At 47.6% G+C, this 20,597-nt stretch overlaps 1 protein-coding gene across 11 annotated transcripts in view; it reads right to left on the bottom strand.

Moving 5' to 3' along the window:
• LOC146175438 (MAP/microtubule affinity-regulating kinase 3-like) overlaps positions 1–20,597 on the bottom strand; it is a 143,721-nt gene that overhangs the window by 60,472 nt on the left and 62,652 nt on the right. For all 11 annotated transcript variants that reach the window (XM_084581790.1, XM_084581804.1, XM_084581789.1 and 8 more), the window contains exon 2: positions 15,217–15,312. In XM_084581790.1, coding sequence (XP_084437916.1) covers positions 15,217–15,285 — 69 coding nt within the window. In that variant the 5' untranslated portion in view covers positions 15,286–15,312. The remainder of the gene's footprint in view (positions 1–15,216; positions 15,313–20,597) is intronic.

Raw genomic sequence — 20,597 nt, 5'->3', positions numbered from 1 at the left:
GTCCAGCAGTATCAGTTGCGATATCAGCTATCTGTGTTTCATTAGTAGCCGCTCAGTTCAAACTTTGAAATGTTAAAAATTTCCTTCATTTGTCACTACAGCGTCTTGCTTTTCGGCTTTTTTTTTTTTCTTTAATGCTTGAATTGGCATTGCGTCCTTAAGCAACTTCTACTGGGGCCCTCGGCGTCTTGACTGCGCGTTTAATTTCATTTTTATGTTGTTTATGTTGTCGACCCTCACTTCAAGCACTTCAAGGACCTTGGAAGGTTCTCCGAGGCGCTAAACAAGCTTTGTTTATTGCAAATTGCACTTCGCGTCAGGCCCGTAAAAACACAACGTTGAGCAATTGAACTGTTTCGCAGAGCGACTGTTCTTGCGCCATCGTCACTGTGGAAAGGCGGGAACTCCTACAAGCGGAAGACTGAACGGGCTTCTTGGAATGGTGCCGCCCTCTGTCGTCTATAACGTGAAGTACGCTACGGCCTTTGGGGCTGCATAACGCGAGCGCAAATCTCGGAGGCGACAGTGCGTCGCCGCCATTCCACCATGACAAACTCGTTTTATTATAGAGGCTCTACAGCCTGTATAGTTTGTGGGCTAAGCTGCTAAATCCAGACCATTCTGCTGCCTGTCCCGTGATGCGCGCCAAGTTGTTAAAGCGATAGTACGCGCCCCGTCTGCCGTCAACGCCTAGCAATTGATAACGGCACGCTGGCAACCATAAAACGGAACTGGAGGATCTGGCGGAAAATTCCTGATACTCGGCGCAAGAACCGTTGGCGTTTATGCGTACTTGATTTCGCAAACTATCTGACAGGGCAGGCTTTTGCGTATATCTCGGCTGTAGAAACTCATTGCTCTGATAGCGAAGGAAGGAAATATATTATTGAAAGAAAAGGTGAAGGTAGTTAGCATGTGCCTCTGAGACCATGAAGATCCCGGGCTACACTGGCCCATGCCACAACTCGGGATTGAATGTCCGGGTCGTCGCTGGCCATTACTTTATTCCACGTGTCAAGAGAGGGATCAGGCATGAATTCCTTTAGAGGTAGATGTTATCATCCCAAATTATATAGTTTATTGGTGATTTCACCGTAGAAGTGACAGGTCGGGCAAATTTCTGAATTAAAATAATTGTAAATAATGTATCGGTTAGGGAATGTATCAGTTTGAAGTTTCCTATAACCACCACCTTTCGCTCTGAGGAGTCTCCCGAGTCTGTGGTGTAATCGTGGTATTAGGTGAGCGGCTATAGGTTCAAGGCGACGTCCACAACTCGGCCGGCTTCTACTCGAGCGTATGAGTGGGCTGCCTCGTTCCTCGCGTGTGTTGGAACCCAAATTAGGTCGATTTCTCTTGACTGTTCGGTTAGATGAAGGTTGAGGAGTATATCTCCCTAGCAATGCTGCAGGTTCTTCGTTTGACATAATTATGTACTGCATGCTTAGAGTCGCTCACAATGATGGTGGCTCTAGTAAAGACTATAGCGGCTGCGATGGCGATAACACCTCAGCAAGATTTTTTTCCCTTTTTGTGTCTGCAGATGGTTCAATTTGTACCGCTTATTGTTCGCGGTTCCGAAAGGCTGCTCAGCACGGCTACGCCTGCTGCAGGTACTGTCCTAATGGAATCAAATTCCTACCCTCCGTTAGCCGCGGTCACCCCTATCCCAACAAACTTTGTAATCTGATTTTTCCACATGACATTGTAGATATTGTTAGCGCTCTCAACGAAGACAGCATATGACTCTGTGTCCCTCGAGTTTCACCCTTTACATTTACGAGGGCAAATTTGGCTCATCGAGCCATACCCAACCTCCTCTCCCCGCATTCACCGTTTCTTCTTGCGGTTACAAAATCAATAGAAGGGCCACAATGGAATCGGTTTGAACTGCAGAAATACGAAGCACCGTGCGGAGAAAGAAAAAAAAAGGGGGGGGGGGGGGGGTACGCGAGTGATAGTAAGTTGCGTCAGTGACGTTCGATCAAAGAATAGTCACAATCAAAGTGCACTACACGCTTGAAACGTACTCGGAACGACGGAAGCTACACTTCTGAGCACTGGCCGCACTCGATATATGTCTAACGAATGGTCTGCGGGTTGCCAAGCGACGCGCAGTGAACGGCTTTCTCTTTTAGTACTTGCTATTTTCCTTCCTCGGGCGAGGTAGGAAGTCCGACGTCGAACAGCAACCCCCCCCCCCCCCCCCCCCCCCCCGCGCCATTTTCCCCACTCTGTAGCCACATGAAGTCGATCGTCCCCGGACGCGGGTGGACACGCCCATAATACCTCGTTCCACCGACGTGCAGTTGTCGACGGGTATGTCGCAGCTCGCGCAGTGGCGGCTACGTATGGCTTGTTTATCTGTTTATGTCGGCGAACATTCGCTGTCCGATTATACTAGAGTTGCTTGAGTGATTCCCAACCATGTTGCGTGAAAATATATGGGCGATATTTTTGATCTAACATTCGCTGTTATAAAAGTTTTACGTTGAATACAAGTTTTACTTATGAACAAAATATTCGATTTATTTTTTTTTTTCCGACAAAACAGAAAGAACAGTGCGAGAGTAAAAGTCATCTTAGTCGTGAGATTAACGGCGTACTTACATGAAAAAAGAAAATCGCAAGCCAGGTGAGGTGTGTTGCGACAACCAACTAAAAAAAAAAAAAATCCAATTTTAAAAGCAATCTTCTCTATGTTTTTTTTATTAATGATACTGTCCTGTCGGTTGTTAACTATTATAAGTATCTTGGCCTGCATATTACTAGCAATCTCTCATGGAACATGCATGTTAATATATCACTAACAATGCTAACCGAACATTAGGTTATCTAAGACGTAACTTTGCATCCGCTCCCACCTCACTAAAGCTTACCATGTTCAAAACGCTTGTCCGTCCAAAATTAGAATATGGGACCCTGCGCATTCCAATCTCATTATTTCACTGAAAAGCATTCAGGAATCAGAACTGTGGAGCGCGCTTTATCCTTTCTAATTATTCACGTCATTCTAGCGTTACATCCACGAAAAAAAAAAAAAACAACTGCCTGACCTTTCACTACGTCGCAGGCACTCTCGCCTTTGTCTTTTTCATAAAATATACTACCTCAATCCTTTCGTGAAAGAAAATATTTTCACCATACCCAGTTACATCGCATCGATCATCAACACAAAGTTGAAGTGCCATCCTGCCGCCCTAATTTATACCATTCTTCATTCTTACCAAGAACCGCCACTGAATGGAACCACCTTCCCGCCTCCTCAGTCACCATTTGTGGCAGCACGAATTTCAAGCTCGCTGTTGAAAGTGCCTTATAGTTCCTTCATTGTTTTTTTTTTTTTCTCGTTCTGCAAATAATGTACTCTACCACTCCTTTCTGTTGTGCCTACCGACCTTGAAAGTATGTACAATAAATAAAACTACGTCTTTTTGCGACTTTTGCTTAAAGCAGTAGAGGCATCAAATTTTCGTTGCGAGTCCTGTCCTGGCAATGGTGCACGCACAGTACATTACAAAACATGAACATCTACGTGGATTGCTCGAAAAAGTAATAAATAATTTAGAACTGAATTTTTTCTCTTTATGAAGTTTCGGTTTCCGGACAGAAGTTACAGACGCGCTGAGGTCACGTGAAGTGTCGCTGTTATGATTCACTTTAATTCGCAAGTATCTATGCAAGAATGCCCAAATCTTGATTGGAGAAAAGTGAATAATCAGTGGCGATATGAAAGGTTTATTTATTTTTTTTTTTTTGCCCTAACTCATACGCCAGGAATCCGTTATTGACGACACCGCCGTTGTCCATCGGTCGAAGCCAGAACTGGTCGAGAAGGTATTACTAAATTATTTAGTTGATCGCCACAGGTGAATTCCACGCCCTGGCCTTATGTATTCTTTAACGTATTTCAATCTTACGATTTTCAACAAGCTTAAAAAAAAAAAAAGAAAACAACTTAAATGACAAGGTTTCAACGCTGCTGCACCGAATGTGGAGCGAAAGCATTAGCTGCGGGTGACCGAGCGTTCTTCTGAACTGAAAAGGTTGCTAGGCAACGGCCGTTCAAGGACATTCGTGCCCATCGGCTACGCGACGAGGCGAAACCTGGCGTAATGTTGCAACAAAAATGACGGCAGATGTGCGTAGCGAAAGCCACCAAATGGATTAGTATTCACAAAGTCCGACTCGAACGTTCCCGATGCAAACGTACATGACACGGCTTCTCCTCCCTCTTTCCTTAGCAAGTAGTGGTCGGAAATGCGCCGCTGTCTACATTAGAGTCTTTCGATAGGAAAATTCAGTGAAGCGCAGTGAGTACGGTGCAATCCCGTCGTGCATTTCACTCTGCACAACTCCTCAGCCGCGGAAGAAGCCGCCACCACCACTGTGAGCGACATTGGGCCTTTGTAAGGGAAACAAGCACATGCTATACCCAACCTACAAATCGCTCTCATGCGGGTGTCTAGACAACGAGACAATCGAGTCGATCCTCCTTCCTAAAATTCTCCCGCCGCAAATCAGCGGGTCTTGAGACATTTTCCCAATAATGCTAAATATTTATCACCCCGAATTCTAAATGGGTTATCCTTCCTATTAGCATAACGATAGCAACTCAATGTAACGAAAAGGCAGCTGTTAGGAATATACTGTCCGCTTCTAGACTGCCCCGCTTCGCCACTTCCGGATTTGGTCCCGATTTTTCAAGCACAGTTTCTGGCGGTAGTGCTTGCTCCACTTTTTCTGCAGCAGCTGTCATTACCGGCTCTATATTCTCGTGCTCGCCCTTGCTAAACTTTGTAAGAGGCTGGCCCTTAAGGCCTGCCTCCCACTTTTTTTTTTCCTCTCTCTCATGTAAATATTATCTAATAAATGTTTTTCACCACCACCTTGCTTCGACTCAAACTTTAAACACCTTCCTATCACAGCTCCCTCCAAATTTGAGCCTTATAATAATAATAATTGGTTCACAGGAAGGGAAAGGCACAGTATCTGTCACACTTGTTTCTGTGGACACCTGAACCGCGCCGTAAGGGAAGGGAGGAAGGTGGGAGTGAAAGTGGAAGGAGAAAAAGAGGAGCCGTAGTGGCCTAAGGAGAAAAAGAGGAGCCGTAGTGGAGGGCTGCGGAGTAATTTCGACCACCTGGAGATCTTTAACGTGCGCTGACATCGCACAGCACACGGACGCCTCTTCATTTCGCCTCCATCGAAACGCAGCCGCCGAGACTCTGGCACAGTAGTCGGGCGCCGTATACGGGAAGGGAGGAAGGTGGGAGTGAAAGTGGAAAGAGAGAAAGAGGAGCCATAGTGGAGGGCTACGGGGTAATTTCGACCACCTGGGGATATTTAAGGTGCGCTGACCTCAAACAGCACACGGACGCCTCTTTGTTTCGCCTCCATCGAAACGCAGCCGCCGCGTTGTGCACGCGATATGGCTACCAGGCCACAGCAGTGCACATTCGATAGCCCCGTGTTATCCTCCCGGATACAGCGTACCTCACAACAGCGAGGTTTCGTAGACGCACCTTATTATGTATGCAAATTAATATATTTTAAGATCTGATGATTACCTGCCTCCCAAGTATTCGTGACGCGGTAAATCATGTACATCACGGCTGCTTGAGGTCTGTCAACAAGGCTATAATACGCTGCCGTATCCCGCCCCTCAATTTTACCTGCACAGGCCTGGTTTGCCGCTTTCTCCCGCCTGCGCATTTTGCGGTGAACAAGAGTAATTAGATCATTCCTTATCGTCCTGCCGCTGCTTCACTATGATGAGAACACTTTCTGGAGAAGCGATTGTAACATCTTGGTCTTATTAGTTGGAGCATTCGATCTTATTGTCGTTTAGCATCACTATACTTGGGTACAGCTACAGGTCTGTTTTTGCCCCCATTTAAAACTTCTTACTGGAACTTAATAATCTGCCTTGCCATTTTTTTTAATCACTTGACTACGAGTCCCGGAGTCCATTTCCTGCGTGTGTTAAGTTCTATTATTTTTTTTTTTCGGTGTTTCTTTGTCTACTTCTCACTTCCCCGGCATTTATTTTTTGGCCATGAAAATACACACCAAGAAATCTCTCTGCACTCAAACGCTTGGCCGTGGGTCTACAACAACGCGCTGTGCATGCACCACATCTTGTCCAATCGTGCCCAATGCGTACGTGCTTTGTTTCCAGAGGTCAAGTAAGCAACTTTATGGGCCAGCACCGACCTCCTCTTTGTGGGTCGATGGCCTGCGCATTACTGTGACTGGCCCAACAGAATGCGTTTATGCAAATATGATTTTAACGTTCGCTTCTTTATCCCAACAGAGTTAGCTTCATGAGCAACTTTAATGCGGATCTTAAAAGCATTAACCGTTGGGCTCTAGTTGGTAATCAGTCTTAAAATTCATCTTATTTAGCGCAAAACGATAGGACCAACAGTTAGGAAACACGTACAACACAAGTGCTACTCGCAACGGGGTTGCGATAAATACGGATCCCCGATTAACAGGGAGAACGCTCTGGCGAACCGCGGCTCACACAGGTGCAATTTGAACAGCCAGGTACAACGGAAAGCCAGAACAGTGCACAAAAACCACACGCATTTGCCTCAAATTACCTTTAGTCTGGTTTGCAAGGCTTAATTCTAAAGTCACTCAAGCTATGAGAGACGCCGTAGTGAAGACAATCTGAAATTTCGACCGCCTGGAATTCTTTAACGTGCATCGCATAGCACACGGGCGCCTTGCTTTTCGCCTTCATCGAAAAGCGGCCGCCGCGGCCGCGATTCGATGTCACGTCCTTGGGTTCAGTAGTCGAGAGCCCTAACCACAGAACCACCGCGGCTTTCTCAGGGGAACATACAAAATTATAGCGGTTGTTTGACCCCAGCTGTTTACGCGAGGCTTAAATGATACATCTGCGCTGACATTTAACGAGACTTTCCATTGCCTTTTCTTTTTTAATGTGTGTCTCGAGAGGCGGGAAATTTTCGCAGAAACGTACGCTGCACCAGTGCAGCGGCGCAGAGATGGACGTCCCATGTATAAAAAAAAAAAAAAAAAAAAAACGGTGAACCTCTAGCGCCCACCTGCATACACGCTGCTGCAGACGTAAGAAACGGTTCAATGACCCCTTTCGCTAAATTCTTGCTATACTCACAAAAAATCACGCTCGACTGAAGCACAACTGCTGCTTTGCTGTGTCATTGAGGAGTAGACGACCTGCAGCCATAACGCGATATACCGAGAACAGCGATCGAACAGAGGAGGTCACGTCTTTTGACACTGGCCGTTAATGAGCCCCTTGATGATAAAACGTTGACGCCTAAAATTAACGCCCCCTCTCTTTCTCTTTGCATGCACTCTCTCCGGACCTGCGCGTTGCGAAATCCCAAAACACGCGCGATGTGCGGCGTATACATGAGCCTTTAGTCGCTCGGGCCACGACATGAAATCGCAATCGACAGCACCGCTATTGCCCTGCACTGTCACCATGACGCAGCAACAGTGCAATCACAGCTGTTCTTGCATTTGCCTTTCTTTCTTATTTAATTCCATTATTTATTTATTCTTTTTTTCCTTTACTTATCATTTCTGCCATTCGTTCGCTATCTCTGTATTCCTTCCCTGCTTAATCTGGTTCCCCTCCCCCTCTTCGCTTTTTTTTTTTTCATTGTTTCGCACTTTCTTTTGTTTTTTTATTCTTTCATCGAACCCCTCGTTCATTTTGCGCGCCTCGGTGCACGCAAGATTTCCATCAGCGCGGTTAAAGAAAAAAAAATAATAAGGGAGAAAAAATAACCAAAATAACCCTTGTCTCCGAGAGCACGACACATGCAGGCTGTTCGGAAACAAAATATGAAGGGAAAAATAAGGCGGGGAGGGGAGAAGCGGCCTAGTGTGCTGCTTGATCGTCCCCGTCGTGGCGTTGCCCGCGGTGATTGCAAATGCGCGCGCTGACGCATGCGTGGACATTCGAGCGTCAGTACAACAATAGCAAAAAGAATAACCTGGAAGAGAATACCACCTGCGCTAAAGTGCGCCGGGCTAGGACGTCGTCTATAGCGAGCTGTGTGCGCTTCACAGCAGAATGCTGTTGCCACGCATGCGGCATGTTGGCCAAATACGTGCATGTTTTATTGCGAAAGCAATACTACTCTAGGTTTCGAGCCTTCAGCGTGGCGCTGCCGCACCCACGTGACGCTGTGACGTCACACTCTACGTGACACTAGTGTGAGAGCTGGGCTACCAACTCAAGCAGTCGGCGTAGCGCGGTCGCAGCTACGGCGCAACGCGTGACACAAAAGCGGTCGGTGCTCACGTGATACGTGACGTCAGGCATGTTCATACAGTTTGGTTAAAGCGGGGCTTTATATGTGGGCTGAGGAAGAAGAAAAAGAGAAGAAGAACGCTCGGTCACCCGCAGCTAATGCTTTCGCTCAATGCTTGGTTCAGCAGCGTGGAACCCTTGTAATATTTTTCTCTGCGTACAAGCATATATATATACTGTTTTAGTTTCGAGCTCCACGGCAAATAATATCACCCGCGTCACGAAGGAGATTATGATCAATCTCAGCGGCATATATACACTACATTCCTCTCGCTGTGTTCGGCCCTTCTTGGAATCCACTCAGGTACCTCAAAAGATCATCGGTTATACCTCCCTTGCATGTACCCGCTCCCTTCCTTTCGGGCACGTTAAGGTTACCCGCCGTTTTCCTTTCGTAGTGGAGACCCCGCACTGCGCCTGTGTATATGGCGCAGCATATTACGAGAATATAGAGCGTTCCCTAAATTACCGAGAAAATCGGCTGGTTAAATACCAGTGATCAACTATGATAGCGGCGAAATTTGGGGCTAGCGAAAAAGCTTGAGATCAAATGAGTGATAACGCAAGCAAAATACGGACAGGAGAAAGATATGGGACGTCAGGAGTGGGAATAAACCGAGCTTATGATATCCCGTGACGGAATCACGAACAGGGAATGGTAATCGCAATGGACACCATGTGATGCCCGGACCATAGTTTCTTACTCTATGTGTAAGGAACTCTATGGCCCGGACAAGATTACTACCGGAGTGAAGAGGGCGGAAGAGAGAGATAGATAAGGAGCTTGTAGCGTGGATAAGGTGGTGGCAGCTGGTACTGGACTGGGTCAATTGGAAATATATAGAAGAGGCCCTCATATCGCATTTGTATGCAACGGGAAAGGTATATCTGGTATACTGTAGTCACTGACGAGTGGAATGAGTTGATAGTCTCTCTTTGCCGATTCGGGAACAAGTAGGGAGGGAAGTAAAGATGAATGCAGAGAAAGCCGCTGGAGGCCTGTTTTACGCGTCATTTTTACAAAAAAGATTAATTATTTTTAAAGCTGTCTTTGTTTTCTTTTCACAATTTACGACATAAGTCGGACACAAGCGATCCCAACTCTGGCCAGTGCGCTTGACGGTATAGGACGTAAGACAGCCCACAATGCAACGCAGAGTCACTTCTAAAGTGCGCAATATTGTTCGCGAAATAGCTACTTCGAAGGCAAATGTAACGCTTCAGAATAGTCTCACAAGGCAAGTGCGACGCTTTGTAAAAGAAAATATATGTAAATAAGAAAGTAAAAAAACGCGACTTAATTGTAATGCACATTAAACAAAAGCCAACGAAGTGAGAGAAAATATCAAACAATAACAGTGTTCTGTAAGTGGACGCAACGAAAGTAATCAAAATATTGAACAGAATTGGTCTGCTTGAAAGGCGACAAATAGTCTCCCAATTTCCTTAACAAAATTTCGCGAAGGTCGACAATTCAAATTAGCCGCCGAAATCGGCGAGTGCTGGCAAACGTCGTCTGCTCGCAATTATCGCCGCAGCCGATCACTCCGCGTGCAGACTAATACACTCTCACGCTGTCGTCGTCGTCTACATCCATTTCTTCGATTTCTGGTTTGGTTTGTGGGGTTTAACGACCCAAAACGACTCGGGCTATCAGAGACGCCGTAGTGGAGGACTCCGGAAATTTCGACCGCCTGGGGTTTCTTAACGTGATTTAAAAATCGGCGCCGGAATCTTGACTCTCTATCTGCGCGAAAAAGCTTTCGCGCTCTGTTTAATTATACTAACATATAATTTTTATTAACCAAAAAATGAATTTAGCTTGCTTTGAGGACGACCTCGAGGTGACTTGGAGCCAAAACAGAGAGCAAAGATTCCGGCGCCCGTTTTTATCATCTGGGCATCGATTTCCCATCATCTGAGTACCGATTTCCCATTACCTTCATGGGCCCCAATTTCCAGTCATCCGGACACCGAAATAGGAATATCCGGGCATCGAACGAGGTTTACTGAGTCCTCCATTCTCTTAGGACACGACCGGCATGCACAGTGTCCCCAAAAGTGTCTTTCTGCACATACAAATATTTAACCCTCACGGACCTCGAAACTGTTTTGTGTGAATTTGACCAATATCTGTAACCAACCTAATTTGAGTACGGCCAATTCAATGGTGACCTCCAAATGTAGGTGTGCTACCCTCAAATTTGGCACTGTGAACCACCAAAAGGTTGGACACCAGTTTCACTATGATCAACTCACTGGTTCCTTCCACATTCAGGCGGATCACTCCCGAAATCTGGCCTACTGGACCCCAATTTTGACTTCGCCCGAACTTGAACAAAACCTAATAATGACTATGAACAACAGAGTGGTGACTACCAAATTTATGTGGACAAACCTCGAAATTGAGCTTGCTTATGCATTCCTCACCCGTGGGAGCCTGATGAGAGGTACTGCTAAAGCGATGCACCACGGCAGAAGACTGCTCGCCCTTGCCGACAACGCCACGATTATGCGGTCGCTCACGAGGGTGAGGCCGCCACGTGACCATTTCATGCATCTATTGTTTTTGTTTTATTTATTTGGGAAGCAATACACGCCAAGTTTAAGAGGAAAATGAGCAGTGTGGTAACACGTAGATATTCCGAAAGGAAACAGATTTTTCGGCGTTTTCAAAACATGTTAATGATTCTGACTAAAAATAACCGTGAAATTTCTTAAATGCTGCCAGTGACAAGAATGGTTGCCTGCTTCGCATTCATGCAGTCCCTGGTATACATACACGAGCCAAGGATCCCTTTTAAGTGCAGAGGGGGTATGCACAGTTTCCCGAAATGAATTGCACAACGCCTGTTTTGAAACGAATGGAGTCGGGCAGACTTGCTCTGTGTAGACGGCGTAATATCTGAAACAAATCGCCAAGTGCAGCACCACGAGCACCAGATCTTGCGGTGCAGGTGAATCGAACAGCCTCGTGGCAGATTTCTCCCCTCTCGCCTACCGCCGCCGTACCCTCCTCCTCCACTTTCTTCCCCCTGCTTCCACAGTGCATCTTCCTCTTTTACTCCTCGCGCTACACGCAGCACTCACTCTCTTTTCATCCTCTGCTCTGCTTCTCGTTCGCTCTTCCGGTTATGAGATGAAAGTCTACGCTCAACCCACGAATTGGCGATTAAGAGCTGCGCTCTATAGAAGAAGATGGGGGAGAAGGATACAGTACGAATCACCCTCAATCGAACGCGTAATACTAACGATCCCCACAGTGTGTGTTGTTAAAATCACTGGAATGGGAACACCCCCTCACTACAATAACCGCCGGCGCACACGTCACCCGTGACATCCGTTCGACCGCACATGCAACTGTGCATTGCAAACGTGCATGACAACACACGACGACTGTCGGCCGCGTTGCCGCAAGCGCCATAATGGATCGCGGTTAAGGCGAACTCTGTCATCCGAAAGACAATGCGCATCCTGACAGGGACGAAGCAGTGTCCCGCCTTGCAATCACGAACACATGTGCCCCACACGTGCTGCGCGGGGATCGTCCCGTGTGCGTCGTGAGCTCACCGAAGCTGCTTTAACCCTGACGTAAATTATCACTCGCCCGAGTCGACAGCACGCTCCGAACAAAAAAAGAACATCCACCAGGGCCTGTAGAAATATCATGATAAAAAAAAAAAAAGAAAGCTAACAAAGCGCTAACTCGCAACTGGATTTATTGCTGAAAGATGCAATTTATACAAGTCACTTTTGAAGAAAACACACAAGAGAAGCAGCCTCCCCTCGGAAGCTTAGGTCAAAGGGAGAAAACAAGTATAAGCAACACGTGCCACTCATTGCCAGGCAAGAAAAAAAAAAGAAAGAAAAAATGAACCTTTGTCCACGAGAACATCAATGCAAATGTGGAGGCTAAAAAATTCCGAGCTCCGCGTGTCAGCCTGATCACCGTAAATCAGTGATAGCCAGCACGTCCAGCGAAGATCGCTCCGCCTTGGCGCTTTGAGACCGGATTGCGAACGGGATCACAACACGCATTGGATACCGAGGCCGGTCGAAGCGGAAATGAGGACGAACCATCGCGCAGCCAACAGAGCAATGCGGGCTGCCGCTGTGTTACGATGTGAATCCGCCTGTCGGGTTTGCCCCGTAAAGCGCACGCTACAATTCATTAAATATTTTTTTTTCTATCGGCTATACAAATACAACACACTTCTTGAAATATTTTTAAATGTTAATCAACGTATTTAGTTAATTAGCCAACTAGTTAAGACATGGTGTCCATCGCAGCCTCTAATAGAGCCCCACGGTTGAAATCAATATAAAGCGAGTTCCTTTTTTAATTTCTGGACCTTATATTTCTAAAAAAAGCAACATATACGTAAAGAACTTTTTGGCCTCGGTCGGCCAAAAACGCGCGGTCCGCGCAAAGCGCGTGTTCAGCGGTTGTCCGGGATAATCCTTCCGCGATCAAAACTGGTCCACCTTTCCTGGAAAGCTAAGCATCCATCATACTAGATTACAAGTTCAAGGACTTCGAAGAACTTCGATGCCTCTGGCTTGTTTGATATTGTTACGTGGCGGCAAGCGATGACAACAGGAGAACAGAGGACAGAGAGAAGATGCTCGATGGTCGTGAGATGACGTTTAATGAATCTGTGAGCGGGCCTAGCGCACGCGCTCCTGCCTGCGCCACTGCCCGCTTCTTCTTTCTTGAATTGTCCGTAACATGACCTGGGGCCACCGAGCGATCGTCCCGATCGTAGACGAGGAAGTTTACTGCTGATGATTCCATGGCATGATGATGGGCGTGTCTGGATGCTTGAAGAAGAGGAAGAAGTAAGAATTGAACGGTTCGCATATTGATAGCAACTGATGCTTCTCAATTTCATGAAAAGGCCGGCGTTGGAATATTCTGTCCGCTTTTAGACTGGGCTTTTTCAGTCCGTCTTCCGGATTTTACCCCAATTTTCCAGGCGGAGTTGCTGGTGGTGGTGCTTGCTCTGCGCAAACTAGACCCACCATACTCAACAGTGGCTATAATTACACTCTTATTCCTTGTGCTTGTCGCTTTCTTCGAATATGGATTCGCCAATATTAAGCACCTTTTCTTTCATTGCTCCCCTCACATTTTAGCCTCATACATATAGTGTGAGTACCAGGCCACAGTAATGTGACAGCCAATGAAGTTGCTGATAGACTAGCTAAAGAATCTCTGAACGGCCCTGTGTTGCTCATCCTCCCGGCAACAGCGTACACAGCAGCAGCACGATTTCGGAGGCGTTCCTTATTAAGCACGCAGTCTGGATCTGTTTTATCATCGGACGGCTACCTGCATCTCAAGTATGCCTGGAATAGGAAATAATGTCAATCAAGGCAGACAGGTCTCTCTAACCAGGCTACGCTGTCGTATTCCGCCCCTAAATTTCTATATGCACAGGTCTGGTTTGGCGCTTTCTCCCGTCTGCGCATTCTGCGGGGAACCGGAAACAATAGATAATTTCTTGATATTTTGCCGCCGTTTTACCATGATGAGAAAACGGTATTTAGAGAAGCCGTTACAACAGCTGGGTCTTAATTTGAGCAGCCAAATTTTATTATCGTTCGGTGCCACCATGCTTGGGTACAGCCACAGGCCTGTTTTTAACGCCATTCAAAACTTCTTAATAGAAACAAAACGTCTGCCTTGCTAATATGCTTTGAATTTTTAATCTGTAAATATAAATCTTAGTATTCTCCTACTGCGTGCGTTAGTATTTACTCTTTTTTATTTTAGTTTTTTATATTTACATTTCCTTCTCTATTCCCTAGCATTTATTTCTATTAATTTTTGCGATGTAGTTATACATCTCAAAATCTAATATCTATGCACCCCAATTCTTGGCCGATCCCCCTGTGTGGGTATGTGCCATCAAATTAGAGAAGAACAACAACAACAACAACAACGATGTCTAATGCATGGGTGATCCGCCTCCCCTGGAGCTGTCAACCATCCGTCACCAGAGTCCATGGGACCGATGGCTCGAGGTCACGTAGGGCAGCTTGGGCGGGCGCGGCGTGCTCGTGTCCATCGGTTCCTTCGGGTCATTCGGGTCTTTCGGGTCCTTCGTCTCGGTTCTGATTGGTCTGCCTGTTCTCCTTGTCTTTAGGTCCGGGCTGGGGGCTGGGCGGTGGTAGCTATAGGTCAGCTGGGGCGAAGCTGCTCGGCGATGTCCCTGGGCCCTCGGTTGATGGTCCCGGCTTACAGGTGGCGTCGATGCTCCAAGGCGAGGATGGGGATGACGTACCCCGCACCTCCAACCAAATGTTACGTGGCGGCAAGCGATGACAACAGGAGAACAGAGGACAGAAAGATGTTAGATGGTCGTGAGATGACGTTTAATGAATCTGTGAGCGGGCCTAGCGCGCGCGCGACCTGCCCACGCCACTCCCCTCTTCTTCATCCTTCGTCCGTAACAATATGATGAAATTAAAAAAAAAAAAAAACTGACTTCGTTTACTGTCCACATGCTGCGTACCATGCCCAGTAACTTCTGCTTTCAGTGCGAAATCACTTATTCATTAATCCCTCGCCTCTAGTTTCTCTGTGTGATGCCATCATGCCTGGTTGTCATAGCAACTGACGTCAGCCGTTGTCGAGCCACCGAAGCGGCGAATGGGACGACGGCATGATCAACAGATGCCCTGCAGCAAACCCTCCCTCGTCGTCTCTGGTGCGCCATTTGCTTTCACACGACGTCTCAACCGGTTTAATGAAAGGGAGCTACTTTTTCTCCTCCACCCTTATTCTCCCCGAAAATTTCTGGAGCACGACTTTTGCTACGCGCCATGGTGAGCCTCAGAACGCATCATTCATCAGAGAGATTTAGCACTGGCCCGTGTATGTGAACGCATACCTTGTCGCCGGCGGGGTCCGATGTCCTGGTGGCCGTCCGGGAGGACAGGTCTCCGTCCTTGATCTTCATGATGCTCTAGGACGCCAGCCCTGCAGCCTGCACGCAGAGGAGAACGCCAAGTCAGGACACGCGAATACACCCGGGAGGAAGATGCAGACATACTCGACCTACGGAAACACGCAAACGATCGCAATCGACCGATAATAAGGACAATAGGAGTAGCTAGTATGACTCGGGCTCTATCCAGCGTTAAATTCCTATCTCAGAATCTTTTCAGAGGAACTGATGGCGAGACCTTGGAGTCGCAATTTATGTAATTATTCAGCCGCTTTTAGATTCCGCGCCGCTGCGCGTGTGACGCCTAACCTTTTCTATACAAATCCCAATTTTCCCTATAGCAGCTGTGCTCCCAGCTGTGACATTAACGCCCTCGCGTTAAAAATTGCCCAAGGTGAGCTTGGCTTCCAGTAAAAGCGTCCCCGAAGAAAGCATCCACGGAAAAAATGGACACGGAAAAAAAAAAAAAGGAAGGGGGGGGGGGGGGGGCATTCGCAAAGTATACCAGAAAATATCCACAAAGTGAGCACACTTTTCTTTGGACTGCGTCGGCTCGGTGCTCGCAACTAATAACCGTATATGTCGGCGAGGATTTTCTATGTTCAAGTTTGAAATTTCCTGCGCGATTTTATAACATGCAGTATATACGAGGAGTTGAAATAACTTCAGGAGAAAGATGCTGTTTTTCTCTTCTTGTTGGGTCGGTACTGAAGCGGGGCACCCCTCGCAGAAAACTGCGGCTGACATTTCACGGACCCTCAAAAAGCCTCTTTTTTATTTTTATTATTTTACGGGCACCGTATTGAACGCTGTGACGACATTTAAAAGGGTCCACTTTGAAAAGCACCATGGGACGAAAACAGGGCCCAAAGGATGAGTGCGCGTGTGCGGCGAGAAGTGAGGGGGAGAGTTGAGAATAACGGACCCGGGGAAAGTTAAGCTCGCCGCTCTGAAGCGCTGAAAGACAATGGTACCCCGAGGGGAAGAGACCGTCACCAAAGCCAGCGATGCGACAAAACAACAACACCATATGCAGCGCGCTACAAGCGGTGCAAACGAGTGCACGGATGCGGGTACGGGAGTTCCCACTCGGTCTGCCGATTGCTTAGCTGCCCTCCGAGGCGATGACGCCACGGGAGCTCGCCCTATATGACGTCAGAACAGCGAGCGGCAAGAGTCGCAGGGGGGCTATAGCAGGCACGGGAGGGGGAAGACCTTCGCCATTGACCTCGTTAAAAAAACGCTCGGCGCTGCTTCCTCGCTTTTCGACCGCGCGCGCCCATGTGACGTAGGCGTCCCGCGGATGATGATGGCGACGTGCCACTTGGAAAGCTATCTTGGCAGTTAGGGCTGACTCGGGTGTCAGTCGCACGCACCCGAGCGTGCAACGGCCTCAACTCCCTCTGCCCTAATAAGATGCGGTATGATGAACCGAGACTTCGTTATGCATAGCCGGCAGGATGCTCAACTATGCGAGACTACCCGGAAATAAGCTGACAAAGCAACAAAAAGAAAAGGGGAGGGGGGGGAGCAAATTTTCCAACCCAGGTTATGTCGTCACGAGTCTCTTCTGCGTCCTTATTCCGATGTTTCGCTCGCGCGCGATTGGTATAGCTATTTATCAACGCACGCCACGCGACCAGGCTGTCGCTGCAATGCCAACTGCGCATGTCACCGAAACATCATCATCATCAACCGGACTTAACCCACTGCTGAGCTAAGGCCTCTCCCATATTCATCTAATTAGCCCGGTCCTGTACTAGCTGCATCCACTTGACCCCAGCAAACTTTTTCATCCACCCACTGTAACTTTCTGCGCCCCCTGCTATGCTTTCCTTCCCTTTGCATGAATCCAGCTTTTGAAGCGAAAGCTCCACTACACTAGGTACAGCCGGTCTTCGCGTGGCACTAAATTAGAGCTTCATGTGACCTTCACTAATTAAGAGCGGGTGTCCATGATTCCGTGCTGTCAACCAAAAGTATACTGCGTCTTCTTTGCCACTGCTGAGCTAAGGCCTCTCCCATATTCATCTAATTAGTCCGGTCCTGTACTAGCTGCATCCACTTGACCCCAGCAAACTTCTTCATCCACCCAGCTTTTGAAGCGAAAGCTCCACTACACTAGATACAGCCGGTCTTCGCGTGGCACTAAATTAGAGCTTCATGTGACCTTCACTAATTAAGAGCGGGTGTCCATGATTCCGTGCTGTCAACCAAAAGTATACTGCGTCTTCTTTGCCACTGCTGAGCTAAGGCCTCTCCCATATTCATCTAATTAGTCCGGTCCTGTACTAGCTGCATCCACTTGACCCCAGCAAACTTCTTCATCCACCCAGCTTTTGAAGCGAAAGCTCCACTACACTAGATACAGCCGGTCTTCGCGTGGCACTAAATTAGAGCTTCATGTGACCTTCACTAATTAAGAGCGGGTGTCCATGATTCCGTGCTGTCAACCAAAAGTATACTGCGTCTTCTTTGCCACTGCTGAGCTAAGGCCTCTCCCATATTCATCTAATTAGTCCGGTCCTGTACTAGCTGCATCCACTTGACCCCAGCAAACTTCTTCATCCACCCAGCTTTTGAAGCGAAAGCTCCACTACACTAGATACAGCCGGTCTTCGCGTGGCACTAAATTAGAGCTTCATGTGACCTTCACTAATTAAGAGCGGGTGTCCATGATTCCGTGCTGTCAACCAAAAGTATACTGCGTCTTCTTTGCCACTGCTGAGCTAAGGCCTCTCCCATGTTCATCTAATTAGTCCGGTCCTGTACTAGCTGCATCCACTTGACCCCAGCAAACTTCTTCATCCACCCAGCTTTTGAAGCGAAAGCTCCACTACACTAGATACAGCCGGTCTTCGCGTGGCACTAAATTAGAGCTTCATATGACCTTCACTAATTAAGAGCGGGTGTCCATGATTCCGTGCTGTCAACCAAAAGTATACTGCGTCTTCTTTGCCACTGCTGAGCTAAGGCCTCTCCCATATTCATCTAATTAGTCCGGTCCTGTACTAGCTGCATCCACTTGACCCCAGCAAACTTCTTCATCCACCCAGCTTTTGAAGCGAAAGCTCCACTACACTAGATACAGCCGGTCTTCGCGTGGCACTAAATTAGAGCTTCATGTGACCTTCACTAATTAAGAGCGGGTGTCCATGATTCCGTGCTGTCAACCAAAAGTATACTGCGTCTTCTTTGCCACTGCTGAGCTAAGGCCTCTCCCATATTCATCTAATTAGTCCGGTCCTGTACTAGCTGCATCCACTTGACCCCAGCAAACTTCTTCATCCACCCAGCTTTTGAAGCGAAAGCTCCACTACACTAGATACAGCCGGTCTTCGCGCGGCACTAAATTAGAGCTTCATGTGACCTTCACTAATTAAGAGCGGGTGTCCATGATTCCGTGCTGTCAACCAAAAGTATACTGCGTCTTCTTTGCCACTGCTGAGCTAAGGCCTCTCCCATATTCATCTAATTAGTCCGGTCCTGTACTAGCTGCATCCACTTGACCCCAGCAAACTTCTTCATCCACCCAGCTTTTGAAGCGAAAGCTCCACTACACTAGATACAGCCGGTCTTCGCGTGGCACTAAATTAGAGCTTCATGTGACCTTCACTAATTAAGAGCGGGTGTCCATGATTCCGTGCTGTCAACCAAAAGTATACTGCGTCTTCTTTGCCACTGCTGAGCTAAGGCCTCTCCCATGTTCATCTAATTAGTCCGGTCCTGTACTTACTAGCTGCATCCACTTGACCCCAGCAAACTTCTTCATCCACCCAGCTTTTGAAGCGAAAGCTCCACTACACTAGATACAGCCGGTCTTCGCGTGGCACTAAATTAGAGCTTCATGTGACCTTCACTAATTAAGAGCGGGTGTCCATGATTCCGTGCTGTCAACCAAAAGTATACTGCGTCTTCTTTGCCACTGCTGAGCTAAGGCCTCTCCCATGTTCATCTAATTAGTCCGGTTCTGTACTAGCTGCATCCACTTGACCCCAGCAAACTTCTTCATCCACCCACTGTAACTTTCTGCGCCCCCTGCTATGCTTTCCTTCCCTTTGCATGAATGCAACTTTTGAAGCGAACGTTCCACTACACTAGGCAGAGCCGGTCTTCGCGTGGCACTAAATTAGAGCTTCATGTGACCTTCACTAATTAAGAGCGGGTGTCCATGATTCCGTGCTGTCAACCAAAAGTATACTGCGTCTTCTTTGCCACTGCTGAGCTAAGGCCTCTCCCATGTTCATCTAATTAGTCCGGTCCTGTACTAGCTGCATCCACTTGACCCCAGCAAACTTTTTCATCCACCCACTGTAACTTTCTGCGCCCCCTGCTATGCTTTCCTTCCCTTTGCATGAATGCAACTTTTGAAGCGAACGTTCCACTACACTAGGCAGAGCCGGTCTTCGCGTGGCACTAAATTAGAGCTTCATGTGACCTTCACTAATTAAGAGCGGGTGTCCATGATTCCGTGCTGTCAACCAAAAGTATACTGCGTCTTCTTTGCCACTGCTGAGCTAAGGCCTCTCCCATGTTCATCTAATTAGTCCGGTCCTGTACTAGCTGCATCCACTTGACCCCAGCAAACTTTTTCATCCACCCACTGTAACTTTCTGCGCCCCCTGCTATGCTTTCCTTCCCTTTGCATGAATGCAACTTTTGAAGCGAACGTTCCACTACACTAGGCAGAGCCGGTCTTCGCGTGGCACTAAATTAGAGCTTCATGTGACCTTCACTAATTAATAGCGGGTGTCCATGATTCCGTGCTGTCAACCAAAAGTATACTGCGTCTTCTTTGCCACTGCTGAGCTAAGGCCTCTCCCATGTTCATCTAATTAGTCCGGTCCTGTACTAGCTGCATCCACTTGACCCCAGCAAACTTTTTCATCCACCCACTGTAACTTTCTGCGCCCCCTGCTATGCTTTCCTTCCCTTTGCATGAATGCAACTTTTGAAGCGAACGTTCCACTACACTAGGCAGAGCCGGTCTGGTCTCGCGTGGCACTAAATTAGAGCTTCATGTGACCTTCACTAATTAAGAGCGGGTGTCCATGATTCCGTGCTGTCAACCAAAAGTATACTGCGTCTTCTTTGCCACTGCTGAGCTAAGGCCTCTCCCATGTTCATCTAATTAGTCCGGTCCTGTACTAGCTGCATCCACTTGACCCCAGCAAACTTTTTCATCCACCCACTGTAACTTTCTGCGCCCCCTGCTATGCTTTCCTTCCCTTTGCATGAATGCAACTTTTGAACCGAACGTTTCACTACACTAGGCAGAGCCGGTCTTCGCGTGGCACTAAATTAGAGCTTCATGTGACCTTCAC

The sequence above is a fragment of the Amblyomma maculatum genome, chromosome 10, assembly GCF_055883805.1.
Source record: "Amblyomma maculatum isolate TAMU_Amacu chromosome 10, ASM5588380v1, whole genome shotgun sequence".
Lineage (NCBI taxonomy): Eukaryota > Metazoa > Arthropoda > Arachnida > Ixodida > Ixodidae > Amblyomma > Amblyomma maculatum.
Note: the sequence above shows the minus strand (reverse complement) of the source record. Positions and strands in the feature narration are given on the sequence as shown.